The sequence below is a fragment of the Grus americana genome, unplaced genomic scaffold (assembly GCF_028858705.1).
Source record: "Grus americana isolate bGruAme1 unplaced genomic scaffold, bGruAme1.mat scaffold_833, whole genome shotgun sequence".
NCBI classification, from domain to species: Eukaryota; Metazoa; Chordata; class Aves; order Gruiformes; family Gruidae; genus Grus; species Grus americana.
This window is the reverse complement of record NW_026562035.1, coordinates 22,984-45,948: the sequence shown is the minus strand read 5'-3', so window position 1 is coordinate 45,948 and position 22,965 is coordinate 22,984. Positions and strand designations below refer to the sequence as shown.

The window sequence follows — 22,965 nt, the reverse complement described above, 5'->3', positions numbered from 1 at the left end:
TGCTGCTGTACTGGCCATGGTGCTTGGTCAGTGTGGGGCTGGTTTGGGGCAAACAGGGTTCTAGGGGGTCCGTCCCCATGGTGATCATTCTGCCAGCACCTGCTTCAGCCAGCCTTGCCATGAGTTGATTTTTCATACCACAACAACTTCCTTTCTCAATGATTTCCCATCCTGCTGATGATTTCCTGTCCTCAGTGCTGATTTCCCATCCCCACCATGGTTTCCCATCCATCTATAGTTCTTTTGAGAGGAGTTTTTTTTGTCTCTAAGGGGAAGGGGATGGGGCCAGCACCACTGGCCTTGCGATGCTGACATGTCTGTGCTGCCCCATCTTCCCCAGTGCTGGAGATGGGAGGGGAACTGTGGGCAACGCTCCGGCAGGGGTGGCATCAGCAACATGTTGTGAGCGTGGGGGGTCATGGTTCTCACCCATGTCTTCCTCCTCTTCCTGCTGGCCTTGCAAGTCTGGGATGCCAAGGCTTCTCCAAGATGAGCTCAGGGAGCGCTGCTCCGGACTGGGTGCTAACCCCACTACCTGCCTACCTGCTCCCTAGGGCAGCACAGCACGTCAAAGCGGGGCTCTGTGACATCACAGCCCCATCGTGCCACGCCCTCTGCCAGGCCTCCCCAACATACACCCGTTGGCAGTGAGTGCAAGTACACATCCCTTATCACAGACCACCTGCCCCCTTACCTACGTAAGGGATGTTCTCAGCTAATTGGCAGCCTCTGACGTCTGCAAAAGTAGCTCAGGGTCTCTTGTTCATTAGCGCCGAGCATGTAGGGGTGACTTGGAGCTGGGAAGAAAACCATATGCAGTCAGCCTGGTTTCAACTCTCCCGAGCATCCCTTTTGCAGCCCATGAGATGCTCTGTGTGACAAGGGAAGGTGCCCCTTGGGCCACTGTCTGAGGCCCCGCAGGGCTCCCGTCAGGGTCCTTGGACCTACCCGTCCTCCAGCCGCCACGCCAGGGGATGGGGGTAGGTCCCCAGGCAATGCCTCAGGTACCCAGGGATACTGAAAACAGGGAAAGGCTCGTTCACATCAGTTGTTTATATTAATAGCACGGCCCTTTTCCCCGGGGAAGGTCTTGCACACCTGGAGAGTGTGTTCAGCACCCGTGTTTGCCTTCATGATGCTCTTAACGCTCTTTTCAAACACTGGTCTTTTATCGGATGATAATATGTCAATGGTCTATGGACCAAGTTTGATCATTCTTCTTATAGTGAGTTTACACTCTCAATTCCATCTAGGCACGGTACACAACGCAAGCAGTTATACGCGGTTAGTCACAGGTTTCTGTGTGCGAGCGGGTCCATGCAGCTGTGTGAGCAGTGCAAGCACGCTATGTAAGCTATGTCCCACGCCATACCTGAGGTCAGGAGGGTCTCACCACACTCCACCCCTGATGGCGTGGGTAACGGCATGACCCGGTGGTTGGGGTAACAGCACTGCAGAGTGAGGGTGCGAGCCTCTCGTGCCTCTACCCGTGTGAAATGGCTGGGCGTGAATGGAGAGATGGTGGAGGAGGAGGAGGAGGAGGAGGACTTTCCCAAGCAGGGGGCAAATGCGAGATTAATCGCTATGGGTGTTTTCGATCGTTTGGTTCTATGGCATATGGCAAAGCAAAGCTTAATTACAATCCAAACACAGCTTATTAATGGGATAAAGAACCTTACAGTAATGAGAGTTTGTTTTACTTTTTTATGCAAATTTAAGGATGCTATCCAACTAAACAAGTAAGAAAGTGAAAATCTACCAGGAGATATTGCGATTTGATGTAACATCTGTAAATGTTTGGAAAGGGCACAGATGTGTTCCATTTGTCGAGATTTGTTAACATCGGTGCAACAGGCGGTGTGAATCACTGCACAGACGCCTCCTTGTTGCAGGGTAAGCATAGCAAGTACTAGACGATGTTGTCCTACTCTCCAAGCTGAAGAATAATTTTCCTGTTGCAAAGCTGAAGTGGCATTTACTGTGTGATTGTCTGCAGCTTCCATGGTAGCGGATAGGCTTTTAGGAGCCCTTTCCAATTCACTTACCCCGAGTCCGGGATTTAAGGTTCTGATTAAACATCTCCATCCGGAATCATGGGGGGTTCCTGATGGACTGGGAAGAGGTGGAGGGTCAGATCTACACATGCGGCAGGGGCTGCGTTAACGCCCCTGCCTCCCGCTGCACAAATGATGGTGAATAAGGGAAACTAATTAGCGTAGAACAATTTTAAAACAGAATATAGAACTTGAGTCAGGCCCCACAAACTCAGGCTTCGCCTGTCTCATGCTCCAGTACAAAAGAAAACAATTAGTAAAATAGTTGGAATGTAGAAACAGGATAAGAGAAGCCGTAAATTAGGGAACAGTCCTTGGGTATGAACTAGAAAAAGACACAAAGCTTGAGGCATCCTGATAAAGGGGGCCCAATATGCCAACAAGCCTGGGACCATCTGGGCAGGATGGATAACGAGGTTGCTGAGCTTGCAAAACGGAGATAATGAAGAAGAGGTCACCCAACTGTGTACACTGAAGAAGAGGAGAAAGGGGAAGATTTGAGGAGGACGACCCCTGACGACCACCTGAGAAAGAAACTGCACAGGCGTATCAGGACATTAGCATATAGTCATGAGTTCCCGGAATAATAATGAATATGTATTAAATTTATCGGAAACCTAATGAATATGGAACTCTTTTGTAACATAAATCACGTACGATTTGTTTCTTGTGGAGATGCACGTTTGTGGAAATATCCCGGTGCGACTCCCAGCGCTGCAATAAAGGATACCTGCTTAATAGTCACATTGGCTATTGAGTGAATTTTTTTGATTCAGATTGGCGACCCAGATGGGACCCTCTCTGCCCGGCTGCAGGACCCATTGAGATTGGGTCTCTCTTGGGTACCCCCGGGGATTTCTCCAGAGAGACTCCTCTCCTCAGTCGGATCACTGCGGGGACAGACAAGGACCATCTATTGAAAGGTATTCTTTAAAATATTTTCCTTTTTTTTTTTTTTTAAGTAACTGTTTGGAGGTACTGGTTGTTTAGGAGTTTAACAGTTACTACTCTGTTTCTGGAACCGGCTCGTCTGTTAGCTCCCCATAGGTCGTTACGTTATAACTCAGGGTGAGCTTATGCGGGACTGCTAGCGTCTTATTCGCATACATTTAAAAAGTAACTGTCTGGAGGTACTGGTTGTCTAGGAGCTTAACAGTTACTGTTTCAAGAACTTTTTGGGTTTTTTTTCTCAAATATAACTTGATGTGTTTGAATTTGTGTGTGTGAGACGTACAATCACGTACGAAGTGAGTGTGGAGTCCGGATCTGCGGTTCTGTTATCCCGCGAGGGAAACAGCCGGAGAAGGACGAAGCAAATGATTAATGATACCCCTGTGGGTAATTATCTTAGATTAATAGTAGTATTACCATGTAAGTTTGGATGTCCTTTATTGCCGTGTTAAAAGACTAACTAAAAATCGGAATGATGCCGCCCCTGAAGTAGAATTGTTGGTAAATGTGGGAACCAGAATATTGCCTTTTACACCCTAAAAATATTGTGAATCAATAATTATTTTTTGAATGTTTATGGTATAAACAGAGATTGTGGATTCAATCTGGGACAGGCATAGAGTGTGCTAAGTGTAAAGTGTGGACCCCTTGGGAAAAGAAGGAGCATGCTACTGAAATAGCAAAGATTGGGGTTGGCGAGATAGATAGAAATTTAAATGAGTAAAATGGGAAGTAAACAGAGTGGAGAAATCTTGAAAAAGAGTCCATTAGGATGCATACTGAGACATTGGAAAGAAATAGAAGGTTCACCGGGAGGTGTAACAGATAAGAGAACTCTGATAAAATATTATAATCACTGGTGACCGATGTATAAATGGAAAAACAGCCCAAGAATAAGAATTTGGAAAATAATACAATGCTACAATTGATGTTGTTTTGTAGAAGGGAGAAGAAATGGGATGAGGTACCGTATGTTGATTTGTTTTTCACTTCGCGAACTCACCCTGAGTGGCTGAAGGACTGTGGGTTTACCCTGCAAGACCCCTGGCATCAGCATTAGAAAAGCAGGAAAAGGCAGCGGGAGGCTGTGAAGGTGTTGCTCTGCTTGGAGTACGGGGCAACGGGGTTTGAAGTGCGGGCGTGAGGAGGAGGAGGAGGATTTGGAATTAATGAAAGATGCTGGAGGTTGCATGGATGGTTTTTGATAACAGAGAGCAAGAGAAGGAAATTAAAGAAGAGCAAGGAGAAAACGGAAGAGAGCGGAGACAGGCACGGAGAGACAGGGAAAGAGAGGGGAACCTGAGAGCTGCGCTGCAGGGAGCATCAGCAAACAGTAACTTCAGGGGAGGACGGCAATACTATGGGGGAGAGGCGGGGCCCCTCCAGCACAAAAAAACAGGGATACCTTAGGAGATCATCAGTGTGCATATTGTAAACAACTGGGACATTGAAAATGGGATTGTCAGAAATTTAAGGACCGTTTTAGGGGTCCTATGCCTATCAGTGCAGAGGTTCTGGAGGAGGCACGATACAATCAAGAAGCAGCTCCCTTTCCACGTCAGTTCCCCTGAACTAAGTCCTGAAGGGGAGCGGGGGGAAACCTCCCCAGCAGAACCCCTGGCTACAGTACAGCTGGGAAAAAGGAAAATACATTTTACTGTAGATACTGGGGCAACTTATTCTGTTAAATACTTATTAATCCCTGCACCTAAAGCCATCGAGGCAAGAGTTTTTATGTTGCAGGAACAACCTAAGACTAACAAAGGAATTCCCGAGGAGATGAAGAATGCAGTGACGCCTTTGACACGGGCTAATGAGGTCCTGGGTAGATCCAGAAGAGCGGAACCCGTAAGAATGATCTTTAAACCTGGAACAAATCCAGTCAGACAAAAATAATACCCATTGAAAACAGAGGCCAAAAAGGGATTAAAAAGGTTAATACTCCACTTTATAGAATATGGGTTGCTCATATAATGTGAATCAGAATTTAATACCCCAATTTTACCCATGAAGAAACTGGATGGGAAGAATTATCAGCTAGTACAGGATTTAAGAGCAATAAATAAGATTGTAGATGAAATTACCCCTCTTCTGCATAGCAGTTTTTCATGTAACTCGTTACAGGACAAGCCTGTTGTCTGACTTTTTTTGTTGGGGGTGGTGTTTTGCTTATAATGATGTTGTCATCCCCTCTCTAATTCAGTCTCTGCTTTCTTTTCTGACAGTGGATGTGTAAATGAAGAGCTCTGCTCTATGTATGTTTAAACAAACAAAAGAAAGAGCCCTTCAGCGACTTTTTTTTTTCTGAGATCCATCCTTCTTGGAGCTGCAGGGACAGTTCCTGTGTGCAGAGGTGGCAGGGAAGAGAGTCCTGGCATGGCAGCACTGCCAGGCAGCACTTGATCTCCCAGAGCTGTTCTCTTTTCACTTCCACACTCTCTTTCTGATCCCTTGGCTTTGGTGGAAGGCCTGATTGCTCTGCAGCTTGGTCACAGTCCTGCTGCGTGGTCGTCCTGGGACCGCAGGCAGGGACAGGCAACGGGCACTTCTGTGACAGAGCTGGCCTCCGTAGGAGTGGTTCCATCATGAAAGGGCATCTCCTCAGGGCAGTGCATGAAGGCTTAAGCCTTCTTCCAAAGTCGCTATCATGAACATGCCCGAGAATGTGGCCCACAGATGAAAACACCAGTGAGCAGCTAAAGTGTGTGAGTGTGCAGGGTGGGGGCACACAGCAGTGTCCTCGCACAGCCAGTCCTCCTGGGACAGACGTGAAGGCCCAGCAGAGCAGGGTCTGGCCTGTGCCCGTGGTCACTGGACAGCCTGGGGAAGCTGCCTGTGCTGGTCTTGGCTGGGATAGAGTTCATTTTCTTCAGAGTAGCTAGGATGGGGCTGTGTTTTGGATTTGTGCTGAAGACAGTGTTGATGATACAGAGATGGATTTGTTATTGCTGAGCAGGGCTTACATGGAGTCGAGGCCTCTTCTGCTTCTCACACCACCCCACCAGCGAGGAGGCTGGGGTGCACAAGAAGTTTGGAGGGGAAACAGCCAAGACAGCTGACCCCACCTGACCAAAGGGATATTCCATGTCATATGACATCGTGCTCAGCATATAAAGCTGGGGGAAGAAGAAGGAAGATGGGGACATTTGGAGTGATGGCATTTGTCTTTCCAAGTAACCATTTGTGTTGGGTTTGCGTGGCAAGGTTTTGGTAGCGGGGGGGCTACAGGGGTGGCTTCTGTGAGAAGCTGCCAGAAGCTTCCCCTGTGTCTGACAGAGCCAATGGCAGCCGGCTCCAAGATGGACCCGCCCCTGGCCAAGGCCGAGCCAATCAGCGCCTCTGTGAGAACATATTTAAGAAGGAAAAAAAAAAAACCAGATAGCGCTTTTGCAGCGGGAGAGAGGAGTGAGAAGCTGTAAGAAACTCTGCAGACACCAAGGTCAGTGCAGAAGGAGGGGCAGGAGGTGCTCCAGGCACCGGAGCAGAGATCCCCCTGCAGCCCGTGGTGAAGGCCATGGTGAAGCAGGTTGTCCCCCTGCAGCCCATGGAGGAAGGATGAGGGGGTGCAGAGATTCCCCCTGCAGCCCATGGAGGAAGGATGAGGGGGTGTAGAGATTCCCCCTGCAGCCCGTGGAGGAAGGATGAGGGGGTGCAGAGATTCCACCTGCAGCCCGTGGAGGACCCCACTCCGGAGCCGGTGGAGGCACCTGAAGGAGGCCGTGGCCCGTGGGAAGCCCACGCTGGAGCAAGCTCCTGGCAGGACCTGTGGACCCGTGGAGAGAGGAGCCCACGCCGGAGCAGGTTTGCTGGCAGGACTTGTGACCCCGTGGGGGACCCACGCTGGAGCAGTTTGCTCCTGAAGGTCTGCACCCCGTGGGAGAGGCTCCATGTTGGAGCAGGGGAATGTTGAGAGGAGTCCTCCCCCCGAGGACAAAGAAGTGGCAGAGACAATGTGTGCTGAACTGACCGCAACCCCCATTCCCCGTCCCCCTGTTCCACTGAGGGGGGAGGAGGTTGAAGGTGGGAGTGAAGTTGAGCCCGGGAAGATGGGAGGGGTGGGGGGAGGTGTTTTAAGCCTTGATTTTATTTCTCACTCCTCTACTCTGTTTTGCTTAGTGATAAATTAGATGAATTTCCTCTCTAAGTTCAGTCTGTTTTGCTCGTGACAACAATTAGTGAGTGATCTCTCCCAATTTTTATCTTTGCTGGATGCCTTAGCACTTCAGGGGGAGTAAAATGCCACCCCCCTCCCCCCACCCCTCATTTGCTGAAAATTCGACACTTGTTTGCCTATCACCACGCACTTTCAGTGCTCTGGTTTAATTTCTTTGGTGGCATCTCCGCGCGAGGCTCGCTGCGATTTCAGGGATGCTGCGGTGGCTGGGGAAGGGGGATGGGATGCTCGGAGCATCCCGCCACGGACCCGGAGGTCCCCACTTGTCCCGTTTCCTCCCACGTTTGCTCCTGAAGCTTTAAAACTTAATAATATAAAAGCAGCGGGGGATCTGAGCCGCCCCGTAACGGGTATTTTCCCAAGGGTTTGCGCCTCACTCGTATTTTGGCAGCTTGTGCTGTGAAACACACCAAAACGCCGCTTACGCCTTTCGCCCCGGCGTTTACACCCCATTTCTCTCCTCCGGGTAGGTTTGGTTCAAAACAGAGCTGGTTTCTTCCCATCCACTAAGTTTTCCAAGCAGGATGAGTTTTGGGGTTGCGTGGCTTTAAATAACCGCCCATGCCCAAGATTCCGATTCCAAGAAACGGTCACTTTTTGTGTACCTGGAGTTGGTACACAGCGGGCGACACTGAGCTCCTCTCGGTGAGGGTTACTGCGGTGTCCTGGGGGGGGTCTAACCCCCCTTGATTGATCCCCAAAACCCCAAAACCGCTGACCGACGTCAGGATGAGCCAGGACGAGGGTTACAAAATGACGCTGCTGGAAGAGTTACAGGTAGGGGCTCTGCCGAGGGGCCCAATGTCCCCAGTGCCCCCCCCCGCACCGCCCCAAACGGTTGGAAACCTCTCCCCGAAATCCCGTCGGCATTTCCCCGGAGCGCAGAGGGATGCGGAGGGGGGAGATGCTTTGTGCCGGGGAGGGCTCCCGGCGGCAGGTTGAGCGTCGTTGGTCGGAGTACGGGGGCAAAACGGTTTCTAAGAGAGACGGAGACTTTCCCCGTGTCACCCGCGGGGTGTTTGACTCCCAAACCGCCCCGTGTATTCCCACTCCAACACCCACCTAATGCGCTCGAGCTTGTGATTTCGTTTAAATCGCGATTTTTTTTTTTTTTAAACTGCGATTTTTTTTTGAAACCACGATTTTTTTCTTTAAACAGCGATTTTTTTTTTTAAATTGCAATTTAAAGCGATTTTATTAAGCCCTTTCATCCCATACCTTTTCCCGGCTTGGGGTTTGGAGTTTCTTGGGGTTGGTTTTTTGGGGGATTTTTTTTTTTTTTTTGGCAAAACCAAAGGGGAGCAGGATGCATTTTTGCTAAGAGGGGACGGAGGGTGGCGGAGGCCGTCATCGGAGAGAGGACAGGAAAGCCACGGGCGCGTGATAATCCGGCTGCCGGGTTACGTGGGCGAGTCCCGGGAGCTGGCGGGGAGTTAGCAACAGGTCGGCTCTGAAATTAATACTCGGGGACCAGCAAACTCGTTTCCAGACAGGAGCGTTTCTTCCTCTTGGTCGTTAAATTAACCGGTGCCTTTCCCGAGCATCGCTGCCGCGCGGTGGCAGGTGATGCTGTTCAGTCGAAGCAGGAATTTGGGGGATAAAAAGCAGATTTCACGTTAGTGTTTGCAGCTTAAATCGTAACAAGTTATTTATTCTCTGGCTTTGGGTTTGTTTTTTTTTTTTTTTATTAAGTCTTTGTGATTAATGCATCATCATTAGTACGACGGGCAGCATCTGCCAGCGTGGCATTTGAAGTTTTATTTTAAATTATTATTATTTATTTTAAATTATGGGTTTGGTTCTTTTGGGCTGTTTCCCAGTGCCCGGTGTAGCTCTTGCTTCTTGAATTTCGTCCAACAGCCCTGCCAGGTCCCCAAGTTTTCTTGGTGTTTTGCTCTTCTTCAAACTTCGGTTTCAGAAATCGAGCAACTGGGTGCGAATCTCAGAGGTTTTTTGGGGTTTTTTTTTGTGTTTGAACGATGCTACGGGCTGTTTTATTGGGTTATGGGAAGAGAAACCTCCTCCAAGTCCGTGCTTTTAGGGCTGTGCCTGGAGGAGGAGGCACGCGGAGGCGTGATGCTCGTGGATTTGGGTGGACGCGGGGGTGGACAATGGCCGGGAGGACGTAAGGGAGCTCTGCGCAACTTTTCCCTTCTCCTTTCTAAACAGGGAGATGATGAAGAGGCAGTGATTGACCAAGGAAGAACGAGCAACGTCGTCAATATTCACTATGAGAAGGAGGAGTTGGAAGGTGAGTCTCTGCTGAGATCCCGGTAGAGGAGCCGCCAGCCCAGCGCCTTTTCCCGTCGCACAAAGTCCCTGCGACGTCCCTTGCTTGGCATTTTAGATGATCGGGAACCATCACTTGTTGTTGCTCTCTCGTTGCAAAGTTTGAGTAAAATAGGCTTGGGAAAAAAGGACAGGTCTGTGACGTTCAGGGATCCAGTTAAAAGAAAATTAAGAGAAGTTGGTGTTTCCTCCTGGGGTGGCTGCACTGATTTAATTGCGGCATCTGCATCAAGCGTCTCCGCGGTATCGAGAACGATGCAAACGCCGCTTTTTCGCAGGCCACCGGACCCTGTACGTGGGCGTGCGGATGCCGCTGGTGAGGCAAAGCCACCGGCATCACCGTCCCCACAGCCAGAAGCATCGGGAACGGGAGAAGGACTCTGCCCCGACGGAGCAGGGCTACCACTGTAAGTCCCGCCACAGCGTTCACTGAACTCCTCGGGGCTACGTGGGTGCTGGGGTCTTCTGCAAGCAGGTCCCCGTGCCGGTTTGAGTGGCTTGCTGTTCTTCCGAGGGAAAGCGGCATCATTTAGCAGGACCCTCTCTCTTTTCCCAAACTTTCCTCTTTCTTCTCTTTTTTTTTTTTGATTTTTTTATTTTTTTAAGACAGTTAAATGCATAAAGGATTTAGGCTCGCCTTCCTCAGAGGGATCCTGGCTTTAAAAATGGAACTGTGGGGAAGGGAAGGTGCCCATGCTTATGCAGAGGTGGATTAGATGCTTCTCCTTCTCTGGGGCTCTGTGCAAGCCTGGACAGAGCCAGGGCAGAGGGGCCAGCCCGATGTTTATGGTGCCGATCGATGCCCGCTTTGCCTATGAGCGTGACGGGCCGTATTCGGGCGTGGTAACGGGACGGGGCTTTGCCTTCTGCCCCCAGACACTCCGTCCCAGCGAGTGCAGTTCATCCTCGGGACCGAGGAGGACGAGCAGCACGTTCCCCATGACTTGTTCACCGAGCTGGATGAGATCTGCGTGAAAGAGGGTGAAGATGCCGAGTGGAAGGAAACGGCAAGGTAAATCCCCGCTGCCGGCCGCGGTGGGAGAGGAGTCCCCTCGCCGGCAGCGCCCGCGGGCTCTGCTTTCCGCTCTCCGGGACTTTGGCAAAGCTTTTGCAGGTGCCGATGCGAGGAGCCTTCTCTCGCCGCCCTGTAGCTCTGTTAAAGGGGTTGCGGAGCTGAGGCCGTTTCCTCGCAATGGGGCTGATCGCGCCTGATGTCCGCAGGTGGCTGAAGTTTGAGGAGGACGTGGAAGACGGCGGCGAGCGCTGGAGCAAGCCCTACGTGGCCACGCTGTCCTTGCACAGCCTCTCTGAGCTGAGGAGTTGCATCATCAACGGGACGGTGCTGCTGGACATTTGTGCCAACAGCATCGAAGAGATTGCAGGTACCGCGGGCGCCGCGTCTCTGCGGGAACGGCCGAGCTCGGTTTGCCGCGGTGCCCTCCGCTCCCGAATCAAACCCTGCCCCAACGGCGCGTCCTTTTCCAGAAACCCCGCTGTGTTTTTAAGTTGGTTTTGGATGCAGGCTGGGCGTGCAACAGTCACACCAGCTTTTTCTGGTGTGTTTTTTCCATTTTTTTTTTTTAAATGTGTAGAGTCAGACAGAAAGGCCAGACGGGGCAAGAAAATTGCATTATTTCGAATGGGAAATAATTATCTTAGCAAAGTGATGAATAAGCACTTTGCTCGTGTTTTTTAGCAAAAGAAACTTCTTGCTTTCGCTGCAAAGGCTGAACTGTATTAAAATGTCTTGCTAAGCAAGGCTGGGCCTGTGTCAGGGGATCCTGCGTGGCACAGCCTTCCCCCGGGGGCTTTGGGGCTTGGGACCTGGGGGGGTTTCTGCTCTGACGGCTTCGTTTCCCTTTGCCATCCCCAGATATGATCCTGGGCCCGCAAGACCAGTCCACGGAGTTTGACGAGCACGTGTGGGCAAAAGTTCGAGAAGTCCTACTGAAGAAGCATCACCATCAGAATGAGAAGAAAAGAAACAACCTTCTTCCCATCGTCCGCTCGTTTGCTGATGTGAGCAAGAAGCAGTCAGACCTGCACCTCCTTGACAAGCCAGGTGAGGGTTCCTGCAGGGTTTGGCACCAGGTGAGGGTTCCTGCAGGGCTCTGGTCCCATTCGACTTGTCCTGGCAGAGGAGAAGCATCCCAATTGCTCCTTGTCCGTCTTTCTGAGTGTCTTTCTTTTTCCTACCAGCCCAAACACTCACCCCGCATCCTTGTCCTACCACTGCAGAAGCTAAAAATGGGGTGAACCATGAGAGCAACGCGATGGACTTAAGCAAGGTGAGACGCTCGTAGCTATCTTATGCCTTTAGGGCCAGATTTGGTCTTGCAAATTTGGGTGCAGAGTGCTGAGGGCTTTGCTTTTGGGGTATTTGCCTGAAAATCACTTGTTGTGCCTAGGCGGAGCTGCATTTCATGAAGAAAATTCCCACCGGGGCTGAAGCATCCAACGTGCTCGTAGGAGAGCTGGATTTCCTTCGCCAGCCCATCGTGGCATTTGTCCGCCTGACCCCGGCTGTCCTCCTCTCGGGCATGACGGAAGTTCCCATCCCAACAAGGTCTGAAGGAGAAGCACAAAGATTTTATTTCAAAAAACCCCCACCCAACAAAAGAACATCAAGGTGCATGCATCAGTTTGGCGTCCCAAGGGAACAAGGGCAGGGGGAGCGAGGACATTTCTCCCACTCGCATCCCTTCCCTGCTGTGTCTTTCAAACCCCTTGGCCAATTTTCATTAAAATTGGCCCAAAAATTAAATTTGCCATCGGTTTTGGTGAATTTCAAATTCCTGGCGGAGTCGGTGAGCCTACGTGTCCCCTCTGGAGCTGCGCTCGGGGCTGGGGGCTCCCAGGGATTTCCTTGGGTGTCCTTTGAGCAAGGACACGTTCTTCTCGCTCATTGTGTTTTTCTTGCCCAGGTTCCTGTTTGTTTTGCTTGGACCAGAAGGCAAAGCCCATCAGTACCATGAGATCGGCAGGTCCATGGCTACTATCATGACGGATGAGGTGCGAGAAGAGAGAATTCCGGGTCATTTTTGGTTTTCTTCACCTCTCTGCAGTAGTGAGGAAGAGGATTTGCTTCCCAACTGCCCACACCTCTCCAGATAGCCCACCCCTCGTTCACACGCCGAAGCAAACGCACGGATTTGTATCACCCCACCTCTTGGAGGTTGAAATCCCACCCGGTGTGCATCCTGCACCTCCCCGGGGTCCCCAGCACCCTGTCCCCAGTGGTGGCGTTGCCAGGGCCAGTGAAACTTCCCCGCTTTGAGCAAAAGGGTATGGTGTGCCATGAGGGATGGGGACCTCGTGGAGGAGATGATTACAAGTACCGTGATGGACAGATTTTTCCATTTGGGGGAATATTTCCTGCCATTACAAGCAGGAAATTTGGGGAAAATGATCTTGCATTTAGCCAGGAGCTTACCGTAGTGCTTAGGACATCGGAGATGGGTTGTCCTCTGAGCAGGTTGTCTCCTGTCGGCAGGTTTTCCGTGACGTTGCCTATAAAGCCAAGAACCGGGCTGACCTCGTGGCCGGCATCGACGAGTTTCTGGATCAGGTCACGGTCTTGCCGCCAGGAGAATGGGATCCATCGATCCGAATCGAGCCCCCGAAAAACGTCCCTTCGCAGGTGGGTGCTGCGGCGGAGGGAGGCGCGAGGGGGACGGGCAGGCCGGCGGCCGGCCGGCCGGGGATGCTGTTCTGGGACCCAGATTCACCAGGTCCCAGTTTGACGCAGTCACATACCCAGACCAGAAGCCCAACAAGCCAGTGGTTACGAATCCATAGCTTTGGCTTATTTCCTTTTTAACAGGGAAAAAGGAAGATGCCAGGAGCTCTCGATGACAGTGCTTCTCACAGCAAGCCAGAGAAACACAGTGGTCCTGAACTGGAGCGCACGGGAAGGTGTGAGCTTTAATAGTTTGTGGGGTTTGTTGTTTGTTTTTTTTTTTCTCTTTGCCTCTAGAATCGGAGCGTGCACCTTCCCTTGTAGCAGTTTTCTGGGGTTAGTTGGTTCAGTGAAGGGGCTTCACATTACCAGCTCGGTCCCCTGGGCTGGGCAGGTGAGATCTGGGCAGCTGGGCTCAGCCACAGCACCACTGCAGACAGATTTTCTTGATTTGGGGTGGAAGCAGCTGTGTAAATACCTCCAGGGAGAGCTCTGCTGCTTCTCCAAGCAAGGGACAGTTGCAGTAAGAGGGGATGGGCTTTCAGGTTTGGTCCTTTTTCTTTTTGTTGGAGGGGTTTTTTGTGCTTGCTTGGTTTCTGCCGGGTATAAAACGGCCGAAGGAGACTGCTGCTGGTTAGCAATGAAGGTTACTGTCTGCTTGGGCTTGTCCTTCTGCAGCAAAACCCCTCTGTGTGGTCTTGCAGGGAAACCGTCTATTTGTTTTTCCTTCCTCCAGGCTCTTTGGAGGTTTGATCCTGGACGTGAAGCGCAAAGCCCCGTGGTTCTGGAGCGACTTTCGGGATGGTCTGAGCCTGCAGTGTCTGGCGTCCTTCCTCTTCCTCTTCTGTGCCTGCATGTCCCCTGTCATCACCTTCGGGGGACTGCTGGGGGAGGCGACCGACGGCCACATCGTGAGCAGCTCTCTTGGGTGGCGTGGGGGAGCGCAAAACTCATGCAAAATCTTCGCTGCAGTGAATTTGCTTTGGGTTTTTTCTTCTTTTTCCCATTGATTTATTTCCTCGCCGCTGCCTCTTCCCTGGACAGAGTGCCATGGAGTCACTGCTGGGCGCATCCATGACCGGCGTGGTGTATTCCCTCTTTGCTGGCCAACCTCTCACCATCCTCGGCAGCACTGGACCCGTCCTCGTGTTCGAAAAGATCCTCTACAAATTCTGCAAGTAAGGCCGGCTGCCGCGGCCGAGTGCCGCGAGAGCCTTCAGGAGGCACTGGTGGAGAAAAGATGTTTTTCTCGTCTTTTTCTCAGTGAGAGTTGTTAGATTTCAGTTGTTTTCTGTGTCGCAGACGTTGCACGCTGCTGCTTTAGTATGTGATGGTGCAAGAGCCCTTGGTCTCTGAAGGATGGATGAGGTTGTTTGGGGGTTTTAGGGTTAAAATGAAGCAGGAAGAGGAGAAGCCATAAGGATGGGGATCCTTGTGTTGTGATGACTTTGATGTGAGATGAGACACCCTGATTGCAATTCAATTTATTCTTCAGCCCCAGCTTGCTGGTAGCAGGTGACTGGGTGCAAAATCAGCCAGGGTTTTGGTGTTAGGGCATGGGGGTGATGTGGGAGGACACCACCTTCCACAAAGGGCCCTGACCTCAATTAGCCTCCAAGGCCTTAACACAAGCTAATTGTTAAATAACAATCATGAAATAATTGGCCTCTCCTCCTGCAGGTCCGCACCCTGCACCACAGCCCCAAGGCTGTCTGTAGTAGGACATGGAAAGTGCATTTACCACCTGCAGCCTTGACGTGCTCCTAAATTGCTCGTGATTTTCCCCGAAGGAAGGCACGGCTCGGCGCCTCTTCCTGGCCTTTCCAGCCTTTGTTTGATTTTGGTTTCCCAGGGAGTACGCGCTCTCCTATCTCTCTCTGCGGGCCTGCATCGGGCTGTGGACTGCCTTCTTCTGCATAGTGCTGGTGGCCACCGACGCCAGCTGTTTGGTGTGCTACATCACCCGCTTCACCGAAGAAGCCTTCGCCTCCCTCATCTGCATCATCTTCATCTACGAGGCTCTGGAGAAGCTGAGTCACCTGCGAGAGACCTACCCTGTGCACATGCACAGCAAGCTCGACTTCCTCACCGTCTACTAGTGAGTTTTTTTTTTTCCTCCTAAAAGGCTGCTGCCCCTTGGCAGGAGCTCAGGGCTGCACCTCCATTGCCTTTCCCTCACCCTCGTCTTGGCTTTTCTCCTCCCAGCTGTAAGTGTGAGGCACCAAGCCATCCCAGCAAGGCAACCCTGCGTTTCTGGGAGAGCAACGAGATCAACGTGTCTGGCATCGCCTGGGAAAACCTCACGGTGACTGTAAGTGCCCCAAGCCACTACTTCCGCGGCCGCGGGGTCCAGGGGCGTTCACATTTTGCAAAAGTCAGAGCCCTTCGGGTGATGAGGGGCTTCAGACTGTGCTAGTGCTGCTCTGCAAAGTCATTCTTTAAATCTAACGTGTGGTTTTAACCCGCTTGGTCCTGGGAAGGAGAGTCCACCTTGTCCCCCCAACATCGTGGGTAATAACTGTCCTCCTTGACCCTGTCGCAGGACAATTTTTCTGACCAGGAGCAAGGTTAAGTGGGTGGTTTGATTCTTGTAGAAGTTGGAGGACTTAAGTTCCTGCTTGAAGGCAGTCATTAGCTTCCTTAATTGGTTCCTAAGAACTCCAGTCCTTGCTTGCTTACTCAGCACTGTCTGTAGGTCCATGCATAAATTTGCACGTCTGAGCAGCCTCTCGGGCTGCTGTTGCTGGAAGCAAAGCCCAGGCATAGGATGGGAGGCTCTTCAGGACATCTTCATCCCCTCTTGGCCGTGTCCTGGGAGCCCTTCGCTGGGAAGGGACGATTCGTCTCTTCTCCTTTCCTTCCGCGGTTGTCTTAGCCCTCCTTCCCTGCTCCCTCTTTCTCTATCCCCAAGAACTTCCAGTGTTTCCTTCCCCTCTTGGCGTCTTCTTCAGCCACGGTTGCCTGCCATTCGAGCGGAGGATGTGCCATGGGTCTGTGATATGGTGTCCCATCACATCTCGCCTCTCCGCTCTCCTCTGTGCGGTTCGATGTGTCACTTGTTCAGCTGCTGCTCATTCAATATAAATCTCCGTCAGCAGCAGCAGCAGCAGCAGCAGTTACAAGGTCATGGATCTTGGACCAAGATCCTCAAAAGCCCCGAGTTATCCCAGGTTTCCTTGCCGCACGTGCACTACCTTTGTGTCCTGACGCTCTGTTTCTCCAGGAATGTCGGTATTTGCATGGAGAGTTTCACGGACCTGCCTGTGGACGCAATGGCCCCTACGCGCCTAATGTCCTCTTCTGGTGCTGCATCCTCTTCTTCTCCACCTTTGTCCTGTCGAGCTTATTGAAGAAGTTTAAAAGCAGCCGTTACTTCCCAACCAGAGTAGGTAGAAGATGGTGGCCGGCAGCAGTCTCCACACTCATTTCCCAAAATGGCTTTCCCGGAGCGCTAAGCAGTATTTGCCACCGCTTGGTCAAGCTGGGAAACATTGACCTTGAAGGCCAAACTCTCCAGCAGCTTGGATGTCCCTCCCTCGTTTCCATGAGTGCTAAACGACCGTGGCGTTTCCCACCTGCCTCGCGACCTGCCCCCGAGCGATATTTTGCTCAGGCAGTGGGAAAAGAGGTCTTCCAAAGTTGTGGGGGTTTATTTGCCTTTTTTTTTTTTTTTTTTTACCTTCTGTGCATTATGCTCAAGGGGAAAGTTGGTTCAAATGAGGAGCTGCCATAGGAAAAGACACTTTTTCTTCCTTTTGAGGAACATACGATGCCTCAGTGCGCCTTATTCCCATTTTAGCTGTGAGCGTGGCTGCAGTGGCAGCCATCTGCTTCCTTATTTTTTAATATTTTTTTTCCTTAAGGTTTGAATTCAAACAACCCTCTTCCACCTAATTAAACCTTTTTTTTATTGTCTGACACCAGCTCTCACAGAGACAAGCACAGCAACAGTAGCTAACCAAGGGATTTGGCTGCACGTCCTCAGAGTGGTGGGATTTTGTTAACCAGCCTTAATGTTGTTGATGTCTCTCATTTTTCCATCTCATGTTGCGGCCCCCTTTGCGATGCCCCTTTCAGCTCTGGTTTCTTGCCCCAGGTGCGGTCCACAATAAGTGACTTTGCTGTTTTCCTCACCATCATCATCATGGTGCTCACTGACTTCATGACTGGGATCCCGTCACCGAAGCTCCACATCCCCCATACGTTCAAGGTAGGGGGGGTGTTGTGGCACGGAGCGGGTTTCACCGGGGCAGGACAGGGCTGAGTCTGGAGGAGATGCTGGTGGTGTGACCATCTCCTCCTCCACCTCCAAGTGCATCGTTTCCTCCTGGAAATGAGAAGACAGCCCCAAAACTAGGTACCTGCAGGAGAAATAGCTACAGGTGCTTGCAAAGAGGATGCTGGCACTGCTGAGCCCCGGGGTGACGTGAAACCAGGGCTGGGAGATGCTGTGACACGGGGATGGAGGGGAAAATCCAAGCCGGTGAAGTAGCTGGGCTGGGAGACGAGGCTGATGTGTGTGCTTTGTTGCAGCCTACCAGAGACGACCGCGGGTGGTTCATCAACCCCATAGGACCCAACCCTTGGTGGACGGTGGTGGCTGCGCTCATCCCAGCTCTGCTTTGCACCATCTTGATATTCATGGACCAGCAGATCACGGCTCTTATCGTGAACAGGAAGGAGCACAGGCTGAAGGTAAGGGGCTGCAGGAGACAACCCCATCCCCAACCCGCTCTGGGCTGCAGGTACGGGGAGAAGCTCCAATTCCAAATGCCTTGTGAAGGCATTGGTTTGGAACAACGTCAGGCAGCGTGGCAAGATGGTCTCCTGGCTTAATGATGACACAGGGAGCAAACGACAACAGGGGAGTTCAGATGAGCAATCTTTCGGAGGAGCATATTAAGCTTAGAGCGTTGTAGAAGCACGCTTTTGTTTTAAAATGTCAGCAGCAGCTGGGGAACGAATCATTTTGATGTGCTGCCAGGCATAACTGAGAGTCATATCTTACTCGCAAGTGGTAGAAATGTCTTTATGAATGAAAAATAGTAAGGTGGGTTTTTTTTGTTGAGAAGTAGATACAAACTCCCCAAATCCACTTTGTCTGAACTGCTGCCGGATTGTCATGCAAGGTGCTTGCGCAAAGACTGGATACATCCTTATTTGTTTCCAGTTCGTGTTTTCAATTTTCAAGACGTCGACTTGAGCTCAAACAGGGTTGTTTGGGTCTGACTTGCGACGTTGTCCTTGCTCTTGTCCCGTGAGATGCTCTGTTTCTTGTTTCGCTCCGCGCAGAAAGGATGCGGGTACCACCTGGACCTCTTCATGGTGGCCGTGATGCTGGGGGTGTGCTCCGTGATGGGGCTGCCGTGGTTTGTGGCTGCGACCGTCCTGTCCATCACCCACGTGAATAGCCTCAAAGTAGAGTCTGGCTGCTCAGCTCCAGGAGAACAGCCCAAGTTTCTGGGGATACGAGAGCAGAGAGTCACTGGCTTGATGATCTTTGTGCTCATGGGCTGCTCAGTCTTCTTCACTTCGGTGTTAAAGGTAAGAGGAAAATGGAAACCACCCAACAACCGCGAGCTTTTTGGAGGTTATGCAAAACTAGTCCCCTTTCTCCAGGCCTGAGTAGCTGTGGAGCAGAGGAGGAGGTGATCCCAAACCTTGGGGCTCGATCCGTGGTGGGAACCACCCTCGGTTGCACTTTCCAGCCCTTCAGACCCCAGTTTGGCACGCTCGAGCCAAGCGAGCAAGCCAACTGCTTGGATTTTCAGATGTCTTTCAGGCCCACCCGTGTTTATGGGTTACGATGAAGCGTATTTAGAGCAGTACCTCTGCTCTTTCAACCAGGCAGCACGTTACCGGTTGCAATTTGTTCCCCCAGATGCCTCGGAACAGCCGTTCCCAGTAGCTAAACGCGCTGAAATCGTCCCCGTGGGCTTCCTTGCGTGTTCCTCCCACAAAGTAATCTCATCTCTAGGCTCACAGGAGGCACGCTGCTCTTGCGTGTTGCCACAAGAACACGTACAAATGTTTTTCTACCGTCGCAGAACGCGGCATATGGTAGCATGGGCGAAATCACCTATTTTCCTCCAACCTTTCTGGAAAACAGGATTATTCTGATGAAGTGTAACTCAAAAGCTCAGCCTAAAGCAGAGCATTAAATCATTCGCACGCACAAAATCTCTGATGGTTAAAATCCGACACTTCTCTAACCCTCTGGAAGCTGGAAGGCTTTAGGCAATTTTAGGCAGGGACTGTAGAAGAGAGCGGTAATACTGAAAATGCAATTTGAAAACAAGAATGCACTAATTTCTGTATTTATTTTTTGAGTTTATACCAATGCCTGTGCTTTATGGCGTCTTTCTCTACATGGGTGTGTCGTCGCTCAGAGGAATTCAGGTACGGCCTCTTTTACAGCGTGTTGGGTCCCTGGTATTTCATCTCTATAGAAGCAGGTAAAAAAAGCAGGGGCATGGGGGGAAAAATCCCTCTCCGAAAGCAAGCGATCAAAATATTTTGTGTAAGAAAAAGATTGGAGGAGGCACAGGAGGTGTATAGGGCCGGGAGGACCGGGCAAGTTCAGGGCAGGTTACGGGAAAAAGGGGGAATTCAGCGCGAAGGGAAGGCGATTTCTGTGGCTGGTGGAAATCCTTGCTGGGGGATTCAGCGTGCTGAGAAACGCTGAGAACAGAATAACGGGGAATAATTGCAGTTCGGTGGGCAGCTCTCGCGGGCAAGCCGGTTTATAGATGGAGCGGAGGGAAAATTGGGTGCTGCTCGCAGAGGAACACGGTGGGATCCAGGATTTCTCATTGCAAGTGAGATCCTGAACACTCCCTCCGCGTCTCCCCGGGGCCAGAAACTTCTCACTGTTATTTTACAGTTCTTCGATCGCTTGAAGCTGTTTGGGATGCCGGCGAAACACCAGCCGGATTTCATCTACCTGCGGCACGTCCCCTTGCGAAAGGTGCATTGCTTCACCATGATCCAGCTGATCTGCCTCGTCCTGCTCTGGGCCATCAAGGTGTCGCGTGCCGCCATCATCTTCCCCATGATGGTAAGAGCCGGTGCTGCTCGGCGTCGGGGTGTTTGTAGCGTCGGAGCGAGCTGTGGCATCATCTCTGACCTCGCTGCATCTTCCCTCTTATTCGTGAAGGTTTTGGCTCTCGTTTTTGTCCGGAAAGTGATGGATTTCTGCTTCTCGAAGCGAGAGCTCAGCTTTCTGGATGACCTTATGCCAGAAAGCAAGCAGAAGAAGTTGGACGATGCCAAAAATGAAGCCAAAGAAGAAGAGGTGAAGCTTGCTGGGTGCTCGGGGCCGGGCGTCTCCCTCGGGCTGTGAGATCGCCTCTTTCTGCCACAGCTCGTCTTTAAATGTCGGGGCAAGATCAGAACTAAACAGAAACGGATCCTAATAGCCTGGATCACACATCGTAACCTTTTGTCCTAAATTAGCAGTGAGCTTAACACTCGACTAGAGGTATAATTTTAAAAATGAGTCCTATAATAAAGATTATTATTATTATTATTATTAATACTACGGAAAGGTTTACTCATAATAGCGTTTTTTAATCCCCCCAAAGTATTTGGAGTGAAAGGTCTTCACCCTGCTGCACTAATAGCTAAAGCTGCCGCAGGTCAGGAGGAGAGGACAGCGTGCAACGTCTTTACTGGGTGCTGAGTTTATCTCCGCTTTGATTAAAGACCGAGAACTTGATTTGTCCCTTTTCCGTCAGGAGTCCCAGAAGGTGATGGAAGCTGCTGCTGCAAATTGGGTTCAACTGAAAGTGGGGAAGACCAGCGACTTGGATATCCCACAGCAAAGCAGCGACAGGTAAAGTGCCACCAAGCGCCAGGACCCCCGGCAAGATTCGTTTGAAGGTGTTTGGCACCATCTTTATCGAGCGTCCCTCGGTAAAGCGGTCCGCTCGGCGGGAAAATCAAATTTCTGGGCAGGGCTGCCGGAGACGATGGCGGGGCTCTGCCCCTGCGCAGAGCGGCTGCACAACTCCCATTTAACCCCCAAAACTTGCATCATCAGTGACTTTAGGGTAGCAGGAGATCCTCATATTTAAGAAAGAGGTGGTGTAGGCACGACCTGTAGCAGCAGTGGCTTAGGAGCCCGCTCCAGGGCTAAACGCCAGCAAGAGCCTTTGCCTGGAGCTGTTGTTCTACAGGCTTGCCTCCCGAAACTCCTCATCCAGCAAAACCTCCGGTGCTTACGCTGAGCTTTGGTTCCCCGGGCCCCCCTGGTCCTCTTGCTGGTGCTAACGCACTTGGCGGCAGCAGTTCCCGTAATCACGGATTGCGATGTAAAATATTTATTGCAGGACCGATCCTTCCGAGATTAATATCTGGGATGAAATGTCGAAAACGACCGTGTGGAAGACTCTCCCTATGAACACAGAAACAGTCTGAATTTGGGGAGGAAAAAGGTAAAGGACCGCATGCGAGCGTGACCAGACGCGCGCGTACGGTTTTCCCGTGCTTCGGCCGGCAATGCTGAGCAAACGAGCAGCGGCGAGGACGGTGGCACGCCAGCCAGCTCCTCTCTGCCGCGGTGGTCCCACGAACGGGGCTCAAACCCCATCTTCCACTGATGATGCTCTCCCTTTTTTTTTTTTCCCATTCTTCCCCCTCCCCAGTTTTCATGTTTAGGAATCTTGACTTTGAAGGAGAGGAGCGAGAACGTGACTCAGGGATGTGCCAACGCGGACACGGGGAGAAACTGCTTTTTTTTTTTCCAGTTGGAGGATTCCCATGAAAGCCATGCAGACGTCTTCAGTTATCCTTGGTGTGCTTCAGGCATTCAGTATCTCTAGACCAGCAAACTGAGGTGCACATCACGGTCAATGGGAGTTCGGTGTTGTTGAGCCTCCGGGCGTACGTGCGTGTGTTTGTTGCGGTTGCGTAGTGGTAGAGGGACTGCTAGCGCTTTATCATTCAGTGCTATTTTTTTAATACCCAATTCCTCCTCTCCTTTCTCTTTTTTTTTCCAAATATAAACTCATGTTTATGTTCCAAATAGTTTACTGTTATACTTGACGCCTTCTCCGTTTTCTTCTTTATCACGGCCGGGTTTTTGGTCTGGTTTGGGGTCCAGGCTTTCGTTCACTCCTACGTCCCTTACAGGTAGGAGAGGGATGTCCTCCCTGGCGGGGCAGCCTAAGGAGCGTCCGAGCAGTTGGGCTAAGGCGAAGGAAAAGCGTTTGCTCCCTGCCCTCCAGTTTTACAGCATTTTACTTTATTTTAATTTTCATTTTTATTTTCTTTTTATTTTCTTTTTGACTTTTATTTTTCTTTTATTTTAATTTTTATTTTTTTTATTTTTATTTTATTTTAATTTTATTTTTATTGTATTTATTTTCTTTTCCTTTGGCTCTGCCATCAGCCTGGAAGCTGCAAAATGCAGAAATGCCCCTTTCTTGTCCCCTGGCCGTAAACCGAATATAAGGGACCACTTAAAATCGAATACTTTGAATACAGCGTATGGTTTTGGGAAAGGCCAGGTGAGACCTGGGGCTCTGCGTCCCTGGGCTGCCCCCCCGTTGTTCCTCCGCTTTCCTTCCTTTTACCTCCCTGGGACTCTAGGGGTTGGTTGTTTTGGTTTTTCTTTTTTCAGCCCTGTCCTTGCAAAGTCTTTTCTCTCGCAGGGTGGGACGAGCTGGGAGGAAAGCGGGAAGCTGCCTTCTCCTCCTCCCTCTCCCTGCCGCTTTGCAGGAACAAGCTGTTCAGCAGAGACGGTTCTCGTGCCCCCTTCACGTTTTGGGGGGGTCCTTGGGCTGCGGCGTCACCCCAGGCACATGCGGTCGAGTCGG

General features: G+C 51.1%; 1 protein-coding gene across 1 annotated transcript; it reads left to right on the top strand.

Annotated features, from left to right (window-relative positions):
- Positions 1–9,760: 9,760 nt before the first annotated feature.
- LOC129201197 (electroneutral sodium bicarbonate exchanger 1-like) lies at positions 9,761–21,565 on the top strand. Its single transcript, XM_054812352.1, has 22 exons — positions 9,761–9,875; positions 10,345–10,480; positions 10,690–10,850; positions 11,342–11,530; positions 11,668–11,756; positions 11,877–12,034; positions 12,393–12,480; positions 12,962–13,108; positions 13,292–13,383; positions 13,884–14,058; positions 14,192–14,325; positions 15,000–15,245; positions 15,353–15,458; positions 16,371–16,532; positions 17,244–17,357; positions 17,681–17,842; positions 18,440–18,691; positions 19,478–19,546; positions 20,031–20,204; positions 20,304–20,441; positions 20,884–20,981; positions 21,478–21,565. The coding sequence occupies exons 1-22, from the start codon at positions 9,776–9,778 to the stop codon at positions 21,563–21,565; spliced, it is 3,078 nt and encodes a 1,025-aa protein (XP_054668327.1). The 5' UTR covers positions 9,761–9,775.
- Positions 21,566–22,965: the final 1,400 nt, after the last annotated feature.

Coding starts and splice junctions, on each gene's coding strand:
- LOC129201197 (XM_054812352.1), top strand. CDS start 9,776: ATGCCGCTGGTGAGGCAAAGCCACCGGCATCACCGTCCCCACAGCCAG. Junction 13,384..13,883: donor GAACTGGAGCGCACGGGAAG/GTGTGAGCTTTA, acceptor TCCTTCCTCCAG/GCTCTTTGGAGGTTTGATCC. Junction 17,843..18,439: donor GGAAGGAGCACAGGCTGAAG/GTAAGGGGCTGC, acceptor CGCTCCGCGCAG/AAAGGATGCGGGTACCACCT.